Here is a 24,713-nt window from a genome sequence, read left to right as displayed (position 1 = left end):
CAGAAGAAGGGCTCTGTAATAGGGTACAGTCCATTCAGTGCGTGGTTATGAGACCTCTTGGAAAGAGACGAGTGGCTCTTGTAGTGGATTAGTCAGAGATCCTTCATAAGGAGGGACGTGGAGTCACTGATAGTCATAGAGATGATGAACCTCTTTCTCAGTCTATTCTGAATGTCAAGCGTGACATTTGAGTGGTCTGTCCTCTTTGCTTACTTGTCATTTGAGAACAGGGAGGAAAAATGAAAAGTGAAGAGATTAACATTAAGTGACGACCACAAATTGTGCAGAGAAAAAGATAACATCTGTTTGTATACAGTATACAGTTTATACACTTTTCAATTTTTGATTTTATTAATATTTGATTAATGTTTCTGGTCTTAGTGTGTGTGATTAGGAACTATCAAAGCCTGTTTCCATCTCAGATAATTGTTTCTCAAATCTAAAATAAAGTCACATTGTTAGATACAGAGTCGCAGTTATGGAAATAAAGTTGAAGTCGTGAGATATAAATTCAACATTTTTTGTTTATGTATGTATTTAATTAGGGTGGAAAGGGATTACACACTATTCCAAAGAAAAACATGTTTTCATAATCACTAATAACAATTTTGAGAAAAATATCACTAATCAATAATATCCTAAATATCCAGTCAAATCTTAATGGATAAAATGAAGTCTTGCCTTTTATTATTTAAATATTTTTCATCTTACAAAATATGTTACATTCTATTATGTCTATAATTCTATTATGTTCTATTATGTCTTTTTAAATTCCACTTTGTTTTTATTTGTTCTGAAATTTTCCATTTAAAAGCTGTTGAAATAATCTTCCTCCACAGGAGTGTACCATGAAGGTCCAGGAGGGGAAATTTAAACTGCAGGATCTCCTGGTGGTCCCTATGCAGCGGGTCCTCAAATACCACCTTCTGCTTAAGGTGAGAGCCACCATCAGCATTACTATGAGCTCATTAAGCAACCTGTTCAACTTCCATTTATTCCAATTTAAAGTTTGAAAGCAGCAGAACAGCAGTACCTTACGAACCCCAACACCCTATAAAACATTCAGATCGTTTTACCTCATCCAACAAGACCCATGTGGCTCTCCACTCTGCTCAGCCACTGCTAATAGAGATCATGTATAAAACAGGACGCCCTGCATGATACAAACCATCATTAATTCACAACACGCATTAATAATGGATACGGAGAGAAAGACTGTGACATGTGACAGACGGCCAGGATACTGCAGAGAGGGAAGTGAGCATTGGGAGGTGGATACAGTGACACCGTTTAAATCAGCCATGCTTAAATCATATTATCCGCAGCCCATTTCATATACTCAAACCCAGGGAGTGTTGCTGTGTATTCTGTGTGAGTTGTGCTTGAGATGGCGTGTGCTTGTTCTTAAAAAGTTAAAATCTAATAATTCCTCCTCCTTTTAGGGACATCCACATTTGATGTCCTCAAGTGAAAAAGTAAAAAAAACAAAAAACAAATGTGTGTGTGTGTGTACATGTATGCATACCATTTAAAATAATTTTGAAAATATTTAAAATAAGAGTGAAATACCGCTAGAAACGGGCTTGAAAGTCTTGTTTCAGGCTAAGTATGTGTGACTTATCATTATGATGTCTGTCCACAGGAGTTAGTAAGTCACTCTATGGACCGCCCGGAGAGACAGCAGCTTAAAGAGGCACTAGAAGCCATGCAGGTTTGAACACTTTTATGACCATCATATACACATATTAGCCTAATACAGTGTTTGATGTCAATAGTTGGGTTGTAATCTATTTATGCCTATCATAATGTTTAATGTGCAACGATCAATGATCTCTTGGGACTTTTTAATTTGGGGGGTGAGTGGCTTGGATTTTTTATCCGAGTGTTTTGCTTCTGTCTCTCTCTGTCTTTGAAGGACCTGGCAATGTACATCAACGAGGTGAAGAGAGACAATGAAACCCTGAAGAAAATAAGTGAATTTCAGAGCTCAATAGAAAATCTAGTAAGTGTTCATGAAGTTGTGCGATACACTGACATGATCTGATAAATGCAGAAAGAGGTCAAACTTTAAAGGCCATTAATAATTATTTTTTTGTCCCTGTTTGTTGGAAAGATATCATTCATATTCATTGGCCTACCTGTTTCTTTTGAGGTACTCATGCAATTTTCGATGCGGAGAACATGGTATCAGTATTTAAGCATTTTGGTATTGACTCGACCCTAATTCATGGTGGCTTCACAAAAAGCTTTTATGAGGATTGCAAAAATATAGGTTGTCCCCTCTACTGTGTCAATTGAAAGACTTATGATGTCTGAGAATGTGCACATTTCAGCATTCTGGCCAATTCCTCTTTATCCGCAAACATTTAGTTTTTTACAAGCCTCCACCTGCCCCCCGTCTGTCACTTCTGTTCAGTAAAATAAATCCTGAAAGCCTCCAGGCCACGAGCGGTGCTATTTAGGATTGTGTTTAAAAGGGAATGAAATCAGTGTATCCTCTCCCGGTATCTAATGTAGGAGTTAGTGTATCAGCTCTGGTTTATTTATGTGAGGGTCTGTGGTGCAGATGACGCCCGCGGCTAAACATCAATGAGCCAATGAGGCATGCCACTTACGGACAAAAGACATTCACTGTGGACTTTGCCTTTAATGGCTCCTAATATAGCAGCAACTGTAGCATAATAGCCTATATGTACAGTTGTATGTACTGTATGTACCTTTTATTTGACAGTAGCATCAAAGAAAATTGCATAAAGTCATCTTCTGTTTATACAGTACAGTACAGTTGATACATAAAGTTATTTATGTTAAATAAATATCACAGAAATGTTCTTACAATAACAAATTACAACAACAGTATGGAGCTGTTTGGAGATATTTTGCCATAAAGAACTCTTTTTATTTTTTTTCACACAAAAAAAAGATCAGAAAACTATGGAGCCCGGGAAGTCACCTGTAGGAGAAAAAAAAAAACAATCCGTGCTGACAGTTTTGCAGTCCGTCCCCTCAGTTTATAAACCGTACTCACAAATTTTTAAACTGTTCCCTCGGTTTAACAAATCGTGCCCACGGATGAATTGTCACGGTGCACACAGCAGGGAGGAACGAGGAACACGCAGACGAGGAGTAACTTCAAAATAACAGTCTTTAATGGTGACATCAGGACAGGGCAAGACAAGGCAAGGTAGACACAGACAGGAACACCGGGGAATAACGAGTAGACCAGACGAAAACTAACTGAACAGGCAGGAACTAAATACACATGACAATCACTGATAATTAGACGAAAACACAGCTGAACTGAATAAACCAATAATCACACTTAACAAGGACAGGAACAAGACCAAATATGGACACAAGAGGCGGGAACACATGACACACACGACAGATGACGTGACATGAATAAACCGTTCCCACGAATTTCCAATCCGTACGCTCAGATTTTGTAAACCGTACCTTCGGTTTTTGAATCCGTTCCCACAAATTCATAATCCGTGCGCACGCTTTCGCAATCCGTTCCCACGGGTTTGTAAACTCACAGATTTGTGGCTCCGCCCCCACCGGCACTGTATTGTGTTTATTAAATATTCTTTTTCATAGTAGCCTATGAGACCACGATCCACACTCACAAAATAGTCTTCTTTTTAGCGTTTATTTTACATTAATCACCAACACCGTGTTTTATAGCTTAAAATGAACGCTAAAAATAAGAATAGAAAATTTCCTGAATTTTCTAAAAAAAACAATAGAGTTTTGAGAGAAGAAGGTAAAAGGCAATACAAAACAAATAATGTACCAGTTATGTGGTCATTCCTTTGCTCTCTAACTGAATGTAATGTTATAATAGGCCTAGTTATTTAATAATAACATTAACAGTGAAACATATCTAACTCTGGGGGGAAAAGCTTAGTATAATAAAATCACCAAAATAAGTCTTCATGTTAAGAATGAATAGTACACAAACATATTTCCAAAACTGTAAAATGTTATTAAAACTAAAGCATTCATTAATTATTTTGTGACAAACATTTTACTGTCACTCATTTATTTAGCCTATAAATTAAAATAATAATAATAACTATTATTATGTTGTTGTTGTTGTTATATATTTAGGTTACATGCATTTAGAAGAAGCTTTTATCCAAAACGACTTACAAAAGAGGAACAAATGACTCCAAAATCAGTCACAATGCCAGGTTTATTATACAATAATAATCAAGTCTAAGATGATCACAAATTAAACAAGATTTTGACGCACATCTTTCTTATTAAATTGTTGTATTCCAACTCGTATCAGTTACAATTTGCTGTAGGCCTATTCCACATAATAATATGCAATAAAACAATATACAATATGATTCGTTAACACGTAGGCTACCTAGGAGCTTGCTGCATGAATCCGTGAGTACAATTTACAAACCTGTGGGAACGGCTTGCGAAAGCGTGTGCACGAATTATGAATTTGTGGGTACGGATTCAAAAACCAAAGGTACGGTTTACAAAATCTGAGCGTACGGATTGGAAATTCGTGGGTACGGTTTATTAATCCGTGGGCACGATTTGTTAAACCGAGGGAACAGTTTAAGAATTCGTGAGTACGGTTTATAAACTGAGGGAACGGATTGCAAAACTGTCGGCACGGATTGTTTTTTTTATCTCCTACAGGTGACTTCTCGGGCGCCGTATAAAACAGCACTGACATGCAAGACAAAAAAATTCTAAACCAAAACCTTTAATGTGCTTGGAAAAAAGTTTTTTTTAGTGAAAAACCAAGCTTTGAGGAAAATAATCATTGGTTTTTCTTGCAGAATTTTTCTTGGGATGCACAATAAAGACAAAAAATTAACTCCCTATAACTATCCATATTTTTGCAATTCCATTCGATGCATTTAAATTTAACTTATATTTACCTGTAATATTCCATATTGCATGCAGGAACAAGTGATTCTTGAATGTATGTCACAAAGTTATGTATAAAATTCCTCAAGTCTTTATGCCAGTATAAATGTATTAACTGTATTTGTGTTTGTGTGTGTGTGTGATTGTGTCATTCACAGCAGGTGAAGTTAGAGGAATACGGCAGGCCGAAGATAGATGGAGAGCTTAAAGTCTGCTCTATAGTTAACCGAACCAAACAAGACAGGTACGACTGCACATTTATTATGTTTTCATATGCAACAAAAAATGGCCTTTGACATCTGCTACAAACAGATTGTGTTCTTTTTTTTTCTGTTTTTTTTTTTTACTTAGATACATCTTCCTGTTTGATAAAGTTGTTATCGTTTGCAAGAGGAAAGGCTATAACTACGAGTTAAAAGAGATCATCGAACTTCACTTCTACAAGATGTCCGATGACCCTATGAATAACCGTGACATGAAGAAGGTGAGAGGCCTTTGATCCGCCAGCCATCGGGCCTGTTTCAGAATAAATATACCTGATTATATTGCTGCTTTCAAATTGATTCAGTCAGTGATCTTTATGTATTGCGTTAACTGTGCAAAGGCAAATGGGACAATCTGATCGTTTGCTTGGTGAATAGCACAGATGGATTGCGTTCATTATACGCTTGTCCTTGAGTGTTAAAGCATGATGCTCATAATTTCAACCAATCAGAGATGATGCACTGCTCTCTTCGGTGCTCTAGCATGTGTATGTAAATGCAGAGAAGCCAATGCATTCTCCATGAATCTAACAATCAGGAATTTTTGCATGTATATGAGAATGCATGTGTAACAGGGTGTCTCTCTCTCTTTCTCTCCTTTTCTCTCTCCGCCTTCAATCTCTTTGCATGCCCACCAGTCGAGTGGAAAAATGGTAAGCTGAATGCTCATGTTCTCTAAGCATTGAGATGCTGTGATTGTGCCTTTCTCTGATCTGTTTTCTGTCATCTCAAGAGTTCCACAGCAGCTTTACACTACCAGAATGGAATAATGATGTTTACAAATTGACAATTTAAGATTTTCCAAAGATGTTCTGTAGAATCCACTGAGATGCATTTTTCACATTTCAAGATGTTTTTTACTTGACACGGCATGTTAAAACCTTAGTTCACCCAAAAATGATAATTGTTATCATTTACTCACCCTCACGCTAATCCAAACCTGTATGAATTTCTTTCTTCTATTGAACACAGAAGATATTTTGAAGAATGTTGGTGACCAAACAGTTGCCAGTAGCCATTGACTTCCATAGGATTTTTTCCCTACTATGGAAGTCAATGGCTGCATTCTTCAAAATATCTTCTTTTGTGTTCAGCAGAAGGAAGAAACTCATACGGGTTTGGAACAACTTGAGGGTGAATAAATGAAAAGAGAATTTTCATTTTTGCGTGACCTATCCCTCTAAAGACCCCATGAAGTCAAATTAGAGTTTTGTGACTTTTAGTCCACGTCCGTTAGCTTTGAGGGTCTACGTTAGTGTAGCATTGACTAAATTAAATTCACATTTAGCAAATATACAATACCACTGAAAAGTTTGGGATCAAAAGTTTTTTGATCCAAACAAATGCTTTCTAGAAATGAGAATGATACTCTGATTAATGCTGTAGACTAGCAGTAGTAAATTGTTTTTGGCAGCATGATGTAGCTAAAACCTTTTGGCTATTTTCAAAAATTGGGGACAAGGAAAATGTCCCATCCAAACATCCTGTTTCAATAGAAAACTGGTCAATACAGAAAGGAATGTCAAGTGAATTCATGTGGCCTTTTGAAAAGCAGTATTTGTAGCATGATATGCAATGGAAAGGCCAAAGACCTGTATACATAGACTAAATGAATAATTAAAAAAACAGTGTAGATGGTTATGTGAACGACCCCTTACACCTTTTCAATCCTGCTGCATTCTGTCTATCTCTGTCCACCTCCCCTTCCTCCATCAACCATCTTCTCTCCACCCATAGTGGTCCTATGGCTTCTACCTGATCCATCTGCAGGGGAAACAGGGCTTCCAGTTTTTCTGCAAGACAGAAGACACCAAGCGCAAGTGGATGGAGCAGTTTGAGATGGCCATGTATGCTAGAACCACATCAGTGTCAGAATTACACAGTACTTTGATTTTTGATTGCCATATAACATGTTGATTGTTAATCCACACAGGTCAAACATCAAACCCGAAAGAGCCACTGCCAACCAGCACAACTTCCAAATGCACACATTTGAAAAGAACACCAACTGCAGAGCCTGTAAAATGCTGCTGAGGTGAGGGCTCGCAAACGCCACTTCTCTCTAAAATTACAGAGGCAGCGCAGTGGACTGAGATGGGCTTCAACCCGTGTTACTAGGCTACTGCTCTGACCTCTATTACATGAACTGCTTCACTGATTGGCTGTATTGACTCGTGTGAAATCATAGTGTACTGACCTAAATTTGCCACTCTGCAGCACAGGTCAGTGTGCACAATGGCTGCTAATTATAACGGCTCTGCATTTCAATCTGTGTGCAAACTGGCCTGGGATTAGTTTGGATGTTGAATGTTGCCGCTTAGTTGTGCTGACATATGGAGTCACATGTGGTGATTGTGGTTGAATTGATGCATGATAGGTTGGCTTCCAAAGCCAAGCATCACTGTTACAGTAGCTCATGCCTAGAATCTGAACAAGCCTCTAAATAATGGGCACACCCTTAGTGCTGTGGACATTATTGATGCCTGAAATTGTGTGACTTGTTGAAGTGTAAGCAATTAAATGCATGATTTTGGAACCACCTATGACAAAAAAAGCATAGACTTGCATTAAAGACACGACCAGAACATAATAGTCTTTAGATGCTGTGCACATTACAATTGGTTTTCAAATACCATCTTTAGGACTGTCTGTCCGTACTATGAAGTGATCAAATCTGTTTCAGGCAGTGTTATCAATATCTAATGTATCTGTTATAATAATGATGTTAAGTGTAAGCGCAAAGCCAACAGTCTTCTTTAGAAAACAGCTTGGACCAAGAGGATGTAAAACTTCCCTTACTTGTTCACTGTACACTACATAGTGAATGTCATAGTTCACTATATGAAAGACTAAGCGAAAATGAGTAAATGAGTCAAAACAGGCATGTAAACATCAGCGTACTTGTAGTATTTTGTTGCTGTTCAAACTACCACAAAAAAAGATGTTTTTGCTGCATGTCTGAACATAGAGACTTGATGGAGGTCTCCTTTGATATGGACCAGTTAGAGATAACCCCAAAAAAACCTTAGCGACTGCTTGGCAATGCTTTGGCAACTGCTTACTGTACAACACCCTAACAACATAGCGAGCATCATTCTAAACCATAACGAAATGTAGTTGTTTGGATGAATTTGAACTTCAGTAGGAACTCAGGAAATGAAGACATATTGTCATATTATATTGACATTTTTCATTGATCATTGCCCTACAGTAGCTGCCTTAAAGGGATAGTTCACCCAAAAATGAAAATTCTGTCATCATTTACTCACCCTCAAGTAGTTCCAAACCTGTATGAATTTCTTTGTTCTGCCGAACACAAAGGAAGATATTTTGAAGAAAGTTTGTAACCAGGCTGTTTTGGGGCACCATTGACTTCCATAGTAGGAAAAAAAAATGCTATGGAACTGCTCTGTTTCGCACATTCTTCAGAATATTTTCCTTTGTGTTCAACAGGACAAAGACATTCATACAGGATGTCTTTAAGACTAGGGATGGGTATCGTTTACATTTTATCGATACCGGTACTTATCGATACTCTTATCGATACTATTTGGTGCAAAAAGATATGATGTGAAAAGTTGTTGAAAATTTCAAGATATTTTATTACTGCTGAACTTTAGCAACTGTATTAAAGTTCTTCAGTCAAGAGTAGTGAGTTAGTTTTCTCTTTGTGTTTTATTTGATTAACATTAAAGGAATAGTTCACCCATAAATTAAAATCGTGTCGTCATTTACTCACTCTCAAGTTGTTTAAAACCTGAATGAGTTTCTTTCTTCTGTTGAACATAAAAGTTATTTTGAAGAATGTGGGAAACCAAACAGTTGCTGGTCCCCAGAGACTTCCATGTTTTTCTTTTTTTTTTCTTTCCTACTATCAAAGTCAGTGGGGACCAGCAACTGTTTGGTTACCCACATTCTTCAAAATATCTTCTTTGGTGTTCAGCACAAGAATAAAAATTAATACAGGTTTGGTACAACATGACAGTGAGTAAATAATGACAGAATATTATTTTTGGGTGAACTATCCCTTTAATGACAATCGGCAGCATGTGTAGTTCTGTCCCTTTAAGAGCAAGCATCCGTTTCTCCCTCAGCTGTTTACTTCCACTTTAGACATAACTGTGTTTATATGTAGACCTTGTGTGTTTTTGACAGTATTAGCGCAACAAGATAACTAAGTAATCAGGTGCTGTTTGACCGGTCTTTTAGTGTCAGCACGCTTCAGGTGTACGCGCTCTGAATAAGCGCGTGTCAAAACAGCACGTGAATTACATTTTTAACCTGCAAGGCTTTAGCACACGCAAATAATGTACTTTTGTGATTGCAAATAAGTGCAGTGTCTCGTGAGTGTAACTATACCGCTGAATCAACATTTGATGTGAATGTGTCTTGTGAATTGCGGTTGGACCTGGAGCCGGGAGACATAGTAAATACAGCGCATTGCTTGAGGTAGATGTTGTTCTGTTAGTAAATGTTTCATTATATTACTAGTGTTGCCTCCTTTGTTCACTATTACACTACTGCATGTATTGCATCTGACACTGCTGTCGCTTAGTTTTGTTACGTGAGCCCACACTTCCTAACGTTTCACTCTTGCCGCCACTGATTGCACGCAAACACACACCGCGCATGCGCACGGATATCACACGCACATCGAGCAAACGATGGCCACATCATTCAGTGAAGAAAAATGACAAGCAGCAGCTTCTAATTCGTCATTAACATTGAAGTATACGGAGATAAAACAACGCAAGTATCAATAGCAGTATCGTTTGTCCTGAAGCTTATCGGTAGTCTGGTATTGACTCAATTACGTACCAGTCCAAAAAAATACTGGTTCTCGGTACCCATCCCTACTTAAGACACAGACAATTTATCATCAGCATGTGTCTCTCATTCTCCTTCTATCATTCTTTCTTTAGGGGTATTTTCTACCAGGGATACTACTGTTCAGGCTGTGGCACTGGCGTCCATAAGGAGTGTCTGGAGGTCATTACCATCTGCAAAATAAGTGAGTCTTTTAACAGAAAGCTGCTTCTAAAAGAACCACATGCACATTACATCTGCCCTAATTAAAGAGATCAGACCACTGACCATGCTCTCTCTTTCATTATTATTTCAGGTCCTCATGATTCGGTGAGTTTTTAGTGCCCTGTACTAATAAACTTCCATCTCTCAGATATATTAATAATCCTGTCTCATTGACTTGAACCAAACTTTTCTTCTTGATTTAATCGTAAAGTTTGTCATCAGCTTTGAAAAACACTTTAGGGATGTCTTAAATGATGCCTGATCTGCTTATATGTAAACTATGTTCCACTTTGAAGTGCATTAAATCATAAATTCCCCTCTGTCTTTGACAGGAGCCAGGGCTTCCACAATCAGGTAAAAATATAAGTAAAATGTGATTTTTGTCTCCGTCTTCTGTGATCCTACTGTGGTTATGTCAATATGAAAAATTTAGATAATGCGCACAGCTTCAGGCTGTTAAACTGAAATGGACCACATTCAGAGCACATGCGTTAAAGAAATTATACATCAGCTATCTGCTGCCATCTAGTGTATAGTTAATGCATACAGAAAACGCAGAGTGTGGGTGTGTTCTACGAATATGAATTATGAGCGTCCATGTACTGTTCTTTGCGCAGTTATAAGCTTTTTTTCCCCTAATGTGTTCTTAAGGTCCGAAGATGGTGGCCATAAGAAATTACCATGGTACCCCTGCCCCGCCAGGCAAGATGCCTCTCTGCTTTCAGACAGGAGAAGTCATTGAGCTCTTGAAGGGAGATCCAGACACATCATGGTGGGAGGTATGATATTATAAAATGAACATTTAACCTGTTCTGTGGTGCAAATTTTACACTTTGGAGTAATTGGTCAGTTGGCCCATTTTAGAAATGATTAGCATGGTTTTAAATGGTTGAAATTGCAATACATAAACAGCAGTCACTTTCTGATGTATCACAATCACAAGTTATATTAGAGATACAAACGAATCAGAAATAAAGTTCCATAACAGGTAAGAGATATGTATGACCAGTAAATTTCTTCAGTATTTAATTTTTTTTTTTCTTCCCACTCGCCATTAGCAGGTTACCTTTGAACTCTGGTCATACTTAATGCAGTTTGTGTAGCATAACCTGATGTCTTGTTTTTGGGGGCTTGCTTTTCTTACTTAATTAATCTTTACCTTTCAATCATTGCATTTTTGTCTCAGGGCAAACTCATCCAAACCCAAAAGACTGGCTTCTTCCCCAGTTCCAGTGTGAAACCATGTCTAGACCCAAAGGTACATGTTCATAAAAGTAAATTCAAATCATTTTAACGTGTACATTTTCTTAAATTATTCCTAATATTTATTTTATTTTTCTCAAATATATGCATATTCTTAATATTAGGCAGTATTCTTCACTATTAGAAATTAAACCAGCCCTTGTTGTCTCAAATCATTTTTTGATGGTTTTCTTCTCTACAGCCTTTCCAGTCATTTCCCAGCCGTCAGTCCTCAAGAGAGACAGATTACAACGTTTATCCCTGGTATTTCATCCTGTTGTAGAACCCATTGATTTTTCCATTCTTACTCTTTACATTACCAAAATACTATAAGATTTTGGTTGTTTATAATATGCTGTTCACAGTCTCATGTTAAATATTAATAATACATTTAATTATACTACTGTTTTTTGACCTAGTGAAATTTGCATGGAATTACATGTCATAAGTAGAATCAGTGATGATGATTGATTAGCTTTAGTCTAATTGTGATGCATGTTGAGTCTTTATTGTCTTTTAATGAAGTAACGACCTCTGTGAGAGTTGCTATAATGATGTACAGGGTATTGAACGGTCTCATGAATGAGGTGTGTTTTCCCCGTGGGCTTCAGGTTTGCAGGAAACATGGAGCGACAGCAGGCCGACAACCTGCTTAAGTCTCACAGCAGCGGCACCTATCTGATCCGAGAGAGGACGGCGGAGGCCGAGAGATTCGCGATCAGCATCAAGTGAGTGTTACGGGGAAGGCATGTATTCATATCAAGAATAGAACATTCTGTCTGTCTTCTTTTAGTATTTTGTCCATCACCATTGCTGTGCGCCTTTTAACAGGTTTAACGATGAAGTGAAACATATTAAAGTTATTGAGAAAGACAACTGGATTCACATCACAGAGGCAAAGAAGTTCGATAGTCTCCTGGTAAGAGAAAGATTTTGCATGAGATTTTAGTATGCTTGCAGGGTGAAGACTGCACAATTAATGAACTTTACACAATTCACTTGAAGCATCTAACATACTGATTTCTTTGCAAGGGTTACGTTGTACATATTTTCTTTTAGTGTCTATACATATACACAATACCATTCAAAAGCTTAAGGGGTCTGTAAGATATTTTTTGTAAAGAACATTTATTCAGCAAGCACACATTAATTTGATCAAAAATTAGTTTGTAATGTTAGAAAAGTTTTCTATATCAAATAAATGCTGTTCTTCTGCACTTTCAATTCATCAAAGAATCCTGGAAAAAGAAAAACTTTATCATTGTTTCTATAAAAATATTTAATATTAACAGTTTTTAATGTTAATAATGGTAAAAAAAAATTTCTTGAGCACTAAATCTGCATATTAGAAGATTTCTGAAGGATCATGTGACACTGAAGATGGAGTAACGGCTGCTGGAAATTTAGCTTTGCTATCACAGGAATAAATTACATTTTGAAATGCATTGAAATAGAAAACAGTTATTTTAAATATTAATGCTATTTCACAATATCTTTTTACCTTTATTTTAATAAATGCAGCCTTGGTGAGCATAAGTGACTGTAAAAAAAAAAAATATTAGAAAAAACCATACTTACCAAACTTTTGAACAGTAATGAATTTGTGTATAAATCAAAATCTAAAAAGAGTGATAATGTCATTGGAATATGTGAATACTAAATTGTGATTGAACTTCTTGCATTTGTTTTTTAGTCTGTCTATAGCCATATGCTGCACAGCTGTGTAATGCTAATTTAGCTCTGATGTTATGTTTCACTTACACAGAACCACAGCCTAGTCTAAACCTACCTAAAACTATAAAGTTTTTCCCTTGCAAACACTGGCATTTCTTCTAGAAATGCAATTATATTGATAAAGATGAAAACATCTGGAACATAAAAGTGCTGTAAGTAACTTTAGATATGTTTCTTTGTTACAGGAGCTTGTGGAGTATTATCAGAGTCATTCACTGAAAGAGAGCTTTAAGCTGTTGGACACGACATTACGGTACCCATACAAATCCAGGGAACGCTCAAGTTCTCGCACCAATACTCGTTCACCAGGTAAACATTTGCTGCCATAATCCTCTGCAGCTTTTTATCGCTCTCTTTCTTCCGCTCCCTTTCCCTCTCCCTTTTTTATTTTCACTCTTCTGCTTTCTTGCTTTTTCTGGCACACTTTTTTTTATTGAGCCCCCACCAGTCTGGCCAGCAGCCTTCCACAATCTTTGGACACACTCTGGAAGTCTGAACAAACAAACCCTGCCAGCTGGTCCCGCCCTCACATTCAGTATGCTCCGCCTCCTGGTATTTCAAATGTCAGTCATCTTAGGCTGGGCTGTCAAGGAGCCGCCCACTCTGGCTGAGGCTGAAGCCTGACTGAGACTTCTGGCTCCCGCGGCCAAGGTTTGCTCGGCCAGCTGAATAGGTTCCAATAAACAGATGCTTCATTAGATGTATTATAAATGATGTGCCTTTGTTCGTTTTCCAGTCAAGCTTAACTGGTGTTCACTGATATTTTTATGCAAGTGTGTAAAGACAATGTCTGTTTGTGAGGGGCTGAGAATATGCCTTGAAAGATCTCCATATGCAACACGAGAGCTGCTTAAAGGAGCCATTCACCCAAATTTTGTCATTCACTCGAACTGATGTTGTTTCAAACCCATGTGACTGACTTTTTCCATTGAACGAAAAAGGACACTGAATGTCCAGTGTTCTTTTTCACACAACGAAAGTAAATGAAGGCTGATACACACACACTACCGTTCAAAAGTTTGGGACGGCAAGATTTTTAAAAATGTTTTTGAAGTATTTTTTTGCTCATCAAGGCTGCATTTATTTAATCAAATATACTGTAATACTGTTACATATTAAAATTTTTAACATTTAAATTTAAAATAATTATATTTTTTTATTTATTTTCAAATGTTATTTATTTCTGTGATGCAAAGCTGAATTGTCAGCAGCGATTATTCCAGTCTTCAGTGTCACATGATCCTTCAGAAATCATTCTAATATGCTGATTTGGTACTAAAAAAATGTCTTCTCACCATAAATGTTGAAAACAGTTGTGCTGCTTAATATTTGTGTGGAACCAGTGATTGGACAATTTTCCAGGATATTTTTTTTTACAAAAGAACAAAATTTATTTGAAATATACAAGTCTTTACTGATACTTGTATTCAATTTAATGTGTCCTTGCTAAATAAATGTATTAATCTCTTTAGAAGAAAAAAAACAACCTTACTAACCCCAACCTTCTGAATGGTGTAGTATGCAGTTTACCTAAAGTCTGTTTTTTTCCTGTTGAAAAAATTAGTGTTGATTGTGAATGTCAGAATTCTAGTTACTTTTTCACAGAACACAGCTACTCTCACACACACATACAAACACCTTGCTGAAACCATGTCCTTGAACTTTTTTTTTACCCTGTAATTCTGTTGTGCCCTTCCTCTTTTGTTTGCGCTCTCTCTCACTTTCTGTATGTCTGTCTGTCTGTCTCTCTCTCCCCCCCATACTGTCTCAGCAGCCACCTGTGCTTCCTACAACTTCTCCTTCCTCAGTCCTCAGGGCCTCAACTTCTCCTCTCAAAGCTCTGCTCCCTTCTGGTCAGGTACTGCGCTTCTTGCTAGTTTGTGCTCTTGCATCATCCATGCCGCCTTCCCCAATCCCTCTTCACATTCATCCCTTCATCTTTCCGTCAACATGTCTTACTGGATGTATTTTCATCGTCATCTCATTAGTGCTCCAGACATTCATAAAGACCAGCATTAGTCACAAGCTTTTATTCATTCACATCTCGCTCACAATGTCATAAAGTGTCTTCTTCATTTTACATACGCTAATCTTGGGATGTTCCTGGCTTTGTACAGTATTCACACCCAGGGTAGTCAGCACAGCTGTGGCGAGATACAACTTTGCTGCTCGAGACATGAGAGAGCTGTCTCTGCGAGAGGGGGACATCGTCAAGATCTACAGCAAGATTGGTGGAGACCAAGGCTGGTGGAAAGGAGAGGCTAACGGCAGGGTAATAAAGCAAGCAAATGATCTGAAATTAAGCTTCAAATATTACAATATAAGCAATATAAATTGCCATTATTTCCATGTTTTTCATTCAGATTGGATGGTTCCCCTCTACGTACGTCGATGAGGAGGGGGTGCAGTGAAACTCTGGGGTCGAAGATCATCCAATAAAATCCTCAGCCCTCTGAGAGGACTCTTTGATTTCCATGGCAACATCTCATGGAAGTCTTTCTTTTTCGCTGGAAACATATTTTACAATGAATATTTGTACTTCTGTCTCCTGTCGTCATGTACAAATATGCTTTTTTTTTCCCTTTCTCGGAATGTCTGTGTGATTTCTGTGAAGAAAACTGCTCCGAGTCTGTTCGTTCTCAGCGGTGGGTGGAGGAAACTGTGAACAGAGCAGAACTTTGCCTTGAAATGGCCAAAGGACAAGCATGGCTTTAAGTTTGTACAGAAATACCTGTAAGGTGCGCTGGGGTATAATGGGGGGTGGGGATGTATAAAATTATATATAAATATAATTTATTAAAGAGATATATCTATGATTAAAATGCAATGTTGAACATTTGTTCAACAGCAGCAGCGCAAAGAATTTATGAGAGCAGAAAAGATGCACTTTGCATTTCTTTACAGAGAGAATTTGCCTTAGTAAATAGTAAATGGTAATGCCTTTAGAGGTGGAGGTAAAGAGATGGATTCAGACTCATCTTGCACATACACGCTCATACATCTGCCCTGTCCAGAAATACGGTGCCTTTTCGTACATGTTCTTCACTCCCAACAGAATCTCGTTTGTATTGCTGCGGCATTATCGCTCTGTTCTGTAGCGGTGCATTCTCACGGCCCTATCCGCCCGTTCAGCTGGACGCTGCTCAACCTGAAGACCATAAAAGAGACTGAACATTTCTTGAACTGGAATGAGCAGATGACCAGATCTGCTCATCATCTCACTGGAACAAAGGAGCAGCTAACCGAAAGCATTCGGTCATGGCTGGAAATGCTTGGACAATGAAGGATACATGCACCATCATATCTTCCTCTTCCTTCAAGAGGTTGCAAAAGTGCAATGGAGTGTCAGGACGAGGTTCAGTGAATGCTGTTTCTGTGATTTCTTCGTTCTCAGTGGTCCAAATCTGGACAAAAAAGGGAATACCGAATGCTGTTCTGTGCACTGATTTTCATGAATACCCAGAGGGTTTTTTTTGTCGTTTTCTACAAGCACATACATTTTGCCATTCCACGTTTCGCGTCTGCAGCCTGCCACATTACAGTATCTTGCCTTACTGGTGGACACAACTTGGTGCTACAGTGCTACTTATTGAAATCACTGAGTTAGGGCAGAATTTTCTTTATGCTGTTGTGGACGAGGAAGACCCACTGCTGAAGAACCTCAGCCATCAAGTGCACTTTATATGTCCAGAGACCTTTTAACACAGGACACCACACTGCAGACCTGGACATTAAATTTTCATATTATTTAAAAAAAACAATTCAAAATGTCCTTATTTTTACCTCTGGAACAAGAAAAAAGTAAAATCCTTGACACTATGAGCAGCGGTCCCTCAAAGTTGAACATTACCTGTAAACTCCATAAGTGCATGGATGTGTTCCTCATACAGTCCTTGGAGAAAAACCTTTTGCTGTTGCCGGCTATCAGAAATTGAAGCCGTAAATTGAGATTGGAGAGTGCTAGACTGTAATAAAGCATTGTGTTTTAGCTGCGCTCCAGGCTTGAGTACAGCTGTCTGCAGTGATGGAACAGTGCAGCTCAGGTCAAGGTAGCGCTGGCTTTGGGGCTTAGTACCTGTTTCTGTAGTGGACAAAAAACCCATTGCATGTGGTCATAGATATTACAACTGCTGTCCGTGAATCCTGAAAAAAGATGTTAAAAAAATAACAAGAAATTGTGTACATTTTTTTGAATGGTCAGTTATTTGGAAACTGATGTCTATCATGAAATAAATATTTCTTTTTTGCCTATTTGAGGTGTCCTGTTATCATGATACTCCGACAGTATTTGTTTAGAATAGCCACTAGGGGGAGCCAAGTTACTTGCTTTTTTTTATGACAGAAAGCGCCTGATTTGATTTTGAGATTAATATTTTTCACTTAGGCTGTGAAACAGTCAGACTGGTCCTACAGACGGTTACATATTATGGCTTGGATTTAAGGACGTGTGACTATCTGTGTGTGATCTCACATCTGTTCTGCCCATCACTATCAATTCCACCATAATAAATCTGTTCACCGACTAATTCAGCACCTATTGACAGAGGGAGGAAGAAGCATGGCATTTCTTTGTCTTAGTTTCATAAGAATAAAAAGATCTACAGCAAATGCAACAGAAACAAAGAGCCAATCTTACTGTGATTAGTCTTATATGAGGATGATCATTAGCATTGGCTCATCCAATTAAAAGAGATCTCCTTGAACAGCTTGCGTCATGCCCAACTAGCTTGTTATTTTTTTTTTATATTACCTCAGCTAGGTTGAGATTTATCAGATGATTTATCAGCTGGTTCCCAGACATGAGATTTCCTTGACACTGATGTGTCTTTACTAAAATGTCCATGGAGAATTTTAATGTTGAACTGACTATAGATCTATCCATCTTTCTAGGCTGTTTAAAAATTATGAAAGAAAAAAAAAGCCAAAACCTAATTTTACATATGAAATATGAGCCCACTTAAATATACAGGTGCTGGTCATATAATTAGAATATCATCAAAAAGTTGATTTATTTCACTAATTCCATTCAAAAAGTGAAACTTGTATATTATATTCATTCATTACACACAGACTGATATATTTCAAATGTTTATTTCTTTTAATTTTGATGATTAGAGCTTACAGCTCATGAAAGTCAAAAATCAGTATCTCAAAATATTAGAATATTTACATTTGAGTTTGAATAAATGACCATCCCTACAGTATAAATTCTGGGTATCTCTTGTTCTTTGAAACCACAATAATGGGGAAGACTGCTGACTTGGCAATGATCCAGAAGACGAGCATTGACACCCTCCACAAAGAGGGTAAGTCACAGAAGGCCATTACTGAAAGGTGTGGCTGTTTACAGAGTGCTGTATCAAAGCATATTAAATGCAAAGTTGACTGGAAGGAAGAATTTGGGTAGGAAAAGGTGCACAAGCAACAGGGATGACCGCAAGCTTGAGAATACAGTCAAGCAAAGCCGATTCAAACACTTGGGAGAGCTTCACAAGGAGAGAACTGAAGCTGGAGTCAGTGCATCAAGAGTCACCACGCTCAGACGTCTTCAGGAAAAGGGCTACCAAGCCACTTCTGAACCAGAGACAACGTCAGAAGCATCTTACCTGGGCTGTGGAGAAAAAGAACTGGACTGTTGCTCAGTGGTCCAAAGTCCTCTTTTCAGATGAAAGTAAATTTTACATTTCATTTGGAAATCAAGGTCCCAGAGTCTGAAGGAAGAGTGGAGAGGCACAGAATCCATGTTGCTTGAAGTCCAGTGTGAAGTTTCCACAGTCAGTGATGATTTGGGCTGCCATGTCATCTGCTGGTGTTGGTCCACTGTGTTTTCTGAAGTCCACAGTCAACGCAGCCATCTACCAGGAAATTTTAGAGCACTTCATGCTTCCTTCTGTTGACAAGCTTTATGGAGATGCTGATTTCATTTTCCAGCAGGACTTGGCACCTGCCCACACTGCCAAAGGTACCAAAAGCTGGTTCAATGACCATAGTGTTACTGTGCTTGATTGGCCAGCAAACTCGCCTGACCTGAACCCCATAGAGAATCTGTGGGGTATTGTCAAGAGGAAGATGAGAGACACCAGACCCAACAATGCAGATGAGCTGAAGGCCACTATCAGAGCAACCTGGGCTCTCATAACACCTGAGCAGTGCCACAGACTGATCGACTCCATGCCACGCCGCATTGCTGCAGTAATTCAGGCAAAAGGAGCCCCAACTAAGTATTGAGTGCTGTACATGCTCATACTTTGGCCAAGATTTCTAAAAATCCTTTCTTTGTATTGGTCTTAAGTAATATTCTAATATTTTGAGATACTGATTTTTGACTTTCATGAGTTGTAAGCTCTAATCATCAAAATTAAAAGAAATAAACTTTTGAAATATATCAGTCTGTGTGTAATGAATGAATATAATATACAAGTTTCACTTTTTGAATGGAATTAGTGAAATAAATCAACTTTTTGATGATATTCTAATTATATGACCAGCACCTGTATATTCCTATACTTAGCAGGCTCATGTCAATGAAGATACGGGGTTCTGTGAATTAAATCTGTACACTAACAAAACAGTACATTTATACTAACTTGTTTGTGGAAATATTATGTTTGGGACATGTTCTGTTGTGTACCATGGCATACCCTGTAGTATTTAGTACCATGGTATAATCTGTTAACAACACTGTACCATGTTGCCACAGTACTTTGTTGTTAATGTTAAAACAATGAGATTGTGCATGGCTTATATTTATTTTCTTTCTTTTCATGCACAGATAAAATGCATTCAAAATGTTTGCACTTTTGCCTTATATACAGTCATGTCCAAAAATATTGGCACTCTTGGTAAATATGATCAAAGAATGCTGTGAAAATGAATCTGCATTGTTAATCCTTTTGATCCTTTATTTAAAAAATTCACAAAAATCTAACCTTTCATTGGATAATAAGAATTTAAAATGGGGGGAAATATTATGAAATAAATGTTTTTCTCTAATACAATATAATTTCTCTTAATGGCACCCTTTTATTCAATACTTTTTGCCAGTTTAACAGCTCAAAATGTTCTCCTATAATGCCTGATGAGGTTAGAGAACACCTGACAAGAGATCAGAGACCATTCCTTCATCCAGAATCACTCCAGACCCTTTAGATTCCCAGCTCCATACTGGTGCTGCTTCTCTTCAGTTCACCACTCATTTTCTACAGGGGTCAGGTCAGAGGACTGGAATGGCCAGCAGAAGCTTGGTTTTGTGCTCAGTGACCCAATTTTGTGTTGTTTTTGAGGTTTGTGTTTGGATTATTGTACGGTTGGAAGATCCAAATATGGCTCATTATAAAATTTCTAGCATGGACAGTCAGTTTTACATTTTTTTTATCTGTTGGTATTTGATGTCCAGGACCTCCAGCAGAAATATAGGCCCACAACATCAAAAATACAGCAGTATATTTCATTGTACACATGAGGTACATTTTATCCGTGTTCACCAAACCCATCTTGAGTGTTTGCTGCTAAAAAGCTCATTTTTTAGTTTCATCTGACCATAGAAGCCAGTGCCATTTGAAGTTCCAGTTGTGTCTGATAACTGAATATGCTGGAGTTTGTTTTTGGATGAGCTAGGAGAATTTTTCTTGAAGCCCTCCCAAACAACGTGGTGATGTAGGTGCTGTTTGACCATTTTTTTTTTTTTTTTAAAAAGGTTTTCTGACCCCGAGACTCAACTATTTTCTGCAATTCTCCAGCTGTGGTCCTTGGAGAGTCTTTAGCCACTCAAACTCTCCTTCTCACCGGGCATTAGGACGATATAGACACACGTCCTCTTCCAGACAGATTTGTAACATTTTATGTTGATTGGAAATTCTTAATTATTGCCCTGATGGTGGAAATGGGAATTTTCACTGCTATAGCTCTTTTCTTAAAGCCACTTCACTAATTTGTGAAGCTCAATTATATTTTGCTGCACATCAGAAATATATTCTTTGGTTTTTCTCATTGTGATGGATGATTAAGGGAATTTGGGCTTTGTTTGCCCTCCTATTTATATTTCTGCCATGGCTGGATAATTTCATGTTCATAATCATGCTGGAGTGCTAAAAATTGTGAATATGAATGGGAATATACTTCAGAGATATTTTACTGATAAGAATTTCTAGGGGTGCCAATAACTGTGTCCAACGTATATTTGGGAAAAACATTTATTTCATAATGATATTTCCCCCCATTTTAAATTCTTCTTATCCAATAAAAGGTTAGATTTTTGTGAATTTTTTCCAAGAGTGCCAATATTTTTGGCCATGACCGTACATTGTTTTGTGTGAGATCTGGCATAGTCTACTTTGTAATATCACGGGATCAAGGGTCTTGTGTTTAATCCTTTCTTCAATTTAAATTTACAATTTAACCGCAACCTCAAGGAGTAGTTGTGATAAACTGGTCCACAGTTTATACAGAAACCTTTACAAAATTATTCAAACAGCAAACAGTTTCTCCTCCATTATATCATCCATGCTATACTCACACTCGTAAGACATGCATAACTGCAAGAGAGGAGTTGCTACAATATATCTGAGACGACTTTTCAGTTGAGTGTACATTTTGTGATCTGATCCATAATTTGTCCTGCAGTCAACATTATATATATGTGACAGACTGTATTGGCAAATATTTTTCTCTAATTTATGGGAAATGTACATTTATTGCATCTAAACTTAATATAAGTGTGTGTGTAAGAACTTCTTTTCAGCCCATAGTTTGTACTTTAATTGTGGAATATTTGACCCATCATTAAAGAACACTACATTTAGGCGGTTTTGCGCTCTGTTCGATGACATGAATGTCTCTTTACACTTTAATGTAGAGTTTTGTTACTGCTTTAAATAACTAATATCGATCTATTTTTGTCGCTGTGCTCAGTCTCCCAATCGTTTTCGCTGCATATCCTCGTGCGTCCCATGTTTTAGGGATTGATGCGCGTCGCTGAAGCAGTGGAGCTCGTCTCATGCTGCTGCTGCTGCTGTTGTCGTCTCACACTCATGGATCATCATATCCAGACAGGTACTGTGGAATGCTGTACCCCTCTGAAACCGTGTCAGCATCGCGCTTGTGTTTGTCGGGTAAGTCTTTAAAGTGCTTATTTGCGCCATAATGAACGGTGTTAATATGAACCGAGGGAAGTCTCGGATGTTTCGGGTTTCTATTTTGACCTGCTTTTTGGTTTAATGTGTTTTTGCGTGTTATTTTATGATCATGTGTCTCCAAAGATACCGCTTTTAAAAGGTTTGCTATCGATGTAAATGTAAGCGGTGTTTTTGCGCGCGATCTTTTACAGGTAACTGCGTTATTCAAACGATTTTTACAATGCAAACAAAAAGTATAAACCAACATAGTTTACGAATAAGCTCAAACAAATCAATCAGTGGCTGTGTTTTAAAACCTAGCGAGCTGTGTACTTAAAGAACATCCACAGACTGGACACGTTCTGTCTGCGTTATTTTTTATTATTTTCTATATGCACACGCGTCTCACCGTTGTCGCCTCTCGCGCCATAAGCTTAGCGTTTAAAGTAGTTCAACTTTCAAAAACGAGTCTCGAGACTCACGCTGTATACACTATGTAGGTTTGTCTAGATAGATGATTTTAAAAGCAAGAACACGTCTTGAATTAATTCGTCTTAGACAGCATGTTTGGTTATCATAAGCAAGCCTCAAAATGCTGTCTACTAAGCCTATTTATCCTCATGTCGAAACACAAACAGATATTTTAAATACTTTTTAATTGTTTTGTCCATACAATGAAAGTCACCTAAAAAGCAAATATCTCCTATTGTGTTCCACGGATAAAAGTCACAGGTATTTTTACTCTTAGTCGTATTATATAAATCAGCTTTAGTCATAGTGTGCAAAGGTTTGGAAAAGCTTGAGGGTGAGTAAATGATGACAGATTTGATATTCCTGAGTGAGTGAACTATCCTCCTCCACTAAACCGGTTCTCAAAGTGCTGCTAGGAACCCTGACTTATACCACCGCCAAAACAGAACCTGTTTGGGGATAATGTCGGTTACGGCAGAACAATAGTGATATGATGTGGCATTTTGATGCAGTCCATAACGCTACATTTAATGTCACGCTTTGCCCTTTCCTCACTTTGTTTGCCATTTGCTTTACGTCTATCTTTCTGTCAGTCCCTCTTTCTAAATGTCAGGGCTCCATTACTGATTGCAGTAGTTTCCCTGATGATGGTGACAGCAGGGCTGTACTTTAACTTTTCTGCACGCATCTCTGGTGTTACAGAGGTTGAAAGGTTTGTAGCACAGGCAACACAATTGTAGCACAAGTATAAAAAATCACCATCTCTGACAACAACCACTAGTGCAGTTCATTCATCAAGTAAACAAAACATGTGACATTCATGTTGAATACAGTTTGGAAAATCAGAAAAGTATCATTTATTTATATATTTATATATATATATATATATATATATATATATATATATATATATATATATATATATATATATATAGGTGGCACGGTACATGTATTCGTCCCGAACCGTCACGGTACGGACATTTCGGTTCGGTGCATGAGGCCTTACGACGAATACAGGCAATTCACCCCCAATCCAGAAGGGGGCGTCCGCAGTAATGCAATGCTGTTTGATAACCACCAGCAGAAGAACAGCGAATGCCATGAGTTGCGCGCTTGCAAACAAAGCCCACTAGACAGTGACCATGTGCTGATTATGAACGCGTCTCTCACATATAGACCGACAAAGGAGTATACTTTAAAGGCTTGCGCACTCAACTGTTTGCAAAATGGAGCTTTGTGTATCCTACCTCTCTCATTCGGCACAAATCCAAATATTCCATAATATTTCCATATTTGCAATGTAAGGTATCTGAATGCTAAACTATTATTTACTATGTAAATGATAGGCTTTGTACTTCAGTCGTGTTCCAACAGTGACACAGAGGCGCGCGCGCTGATGTTTGGTTCACTGTATTTTATTTTGATAAACTATCAACTGCGCTGTCAAGTTAGCAATGCTGGAACTGATGTTTGTGTGTGTGTGTGTGCTGGTGCGCGCTCCGGCGCGATCACTTATACCAGCAGAATCAACTGTAAACACTTATTGTCTTATTAATAATCACTGTATAAAGGTCTGCTTTTATTTGTGTACACTCAAAATGAAAACAAAACAGATTTTATATATATAAAACATGTAATAATATTTAGTATTTTCACATCTAGATGGAAAAAAAAATTGTAATTCGCACTACTGTCTGTTCAAAATAAATGAAAAGAAACTGAGCATAGTCGATTTTTTTTCCCCCTGTTGTACCGAAATCGTACCGAACCGTGACCCCTGAACTGAGGTACGTACCGAACCGTGACATCTGTGTACCGTGCCACCCGTAATAAATAGACAGCTTAGTAGTCTGTGTACATACATCTACACTGAAATAATGTCTGTAAATTGCCAGTAAATTTCACAAATAATTAACATTGAATTGACCCTTCGCAGGAAGTTTGATTGACAGGCGATCTT

The 24,713-nt window shown here is 37.9% G+C and overlaps 1 protein-coding gene across 7 annotated transcripts in view; it reads left to right on the top strand.

The window, feature by feature from the left end:
- vav2 (vav 2 guanine nucleotide exchange factor) overlaps positions 1-17,420 on the top strand; it is a 201,381-nt gene extending 183,961 nt beyond the window's left edge. For 2 of the 7 annotated variants that reach the window (XM_058757388.1, XM_058757387.1), the window contains 20 exons: positions 840-935; positions 1,643-1,711; positions 1,916-2,002; positions 5,058-5,143; positions 5,251-5,383; positions 5,801-5,815; positions 6,900-7,009; positions 7,096-7,197; positions 10,085-10,173; positions 10,285-10,298; positions 10,526-10,547; positions 10,845-10,972; positions 11,380-11,451; positions 11,638-11,699; positions 12,047-12,163; positions 12,267-12,354; positions 13,355-13,478; positions 14,941-15,027; positions 15,287-15,441; positions 15,533-17,420. In XM_058757388.1, the coding sequence (XP_058613371.1) occupies positions 840-935; positions 1,643-1,711; positions 1,916-2,002; positions 5,058-5,143; positions 5,251-5,383; positions 5,801-5,815; positions 6,900-7,009; positions 7,096-7,197; positions 10,085-10,173; positions 10,285-10,298; positions 10,526-10,547; positions 10,845-10,972; positions 11,380-11,451; positions 11,638-11,699; positions 12,047-12,163; positions 12,267-12,354; positions 13,355-13,478; positions 14,941-15,027; positions 15,287-15,441; positions 15,533-15,580 (1,704 nt within the window). In that variant the 3' untranslated portion in view covers positions 15,581-17,420. The remainder of the gene's footprint in view (positions 1-839; positions 936-1,642; positions 1,712-1,915; positions 2,003-5,057; positions 5,144-5,250; positions 5,384-5,800; positions 5,816-6,899; positions 7,010-7,095; positions 7,198-10,084; positions 10,174-10,284; positions 10,299-10,525; positions 10,548-10,844; positions 10,973-11,379; positions 11,452-11,637; positions 11,700-12,046; positions 12,164-12,266; positions 12,355-13,354; positions 13,479-14,940; positions 15,028-15,286; positions 15,442-15,532) is intronic. The other 5 variants (XM_058757389.1, XM_058757392.1, XM_058757390.1 and 2 more) reach the window with 5 other exon arrangements.
- The last annotated feature ends 7,293 nt before the right edge of the window (positions 17,421-24,713 follow it).

Source organism: Onychostoma macrolepis, chromosome 21 (assembly GCF_012432095.1).
Source record: "Onychostoma macrolepis isolate SWU-2019 chromosome 21, ASM1243209v1, whole genome shotgun sequence".
NCBI classification, from domain to species: domain Eukaryota; kingdom Metazoa; phylum Chordata; class Actinopteri; order Cypriniformes; family Cyprinidae; genus Onychostoma; species Onychostoma macrolepis.
The sequence above is the reverse complement of the archived record's forward strand: the minus strand, read 5'-3'. Positions and strand labels throughout refer to the sequence as shown.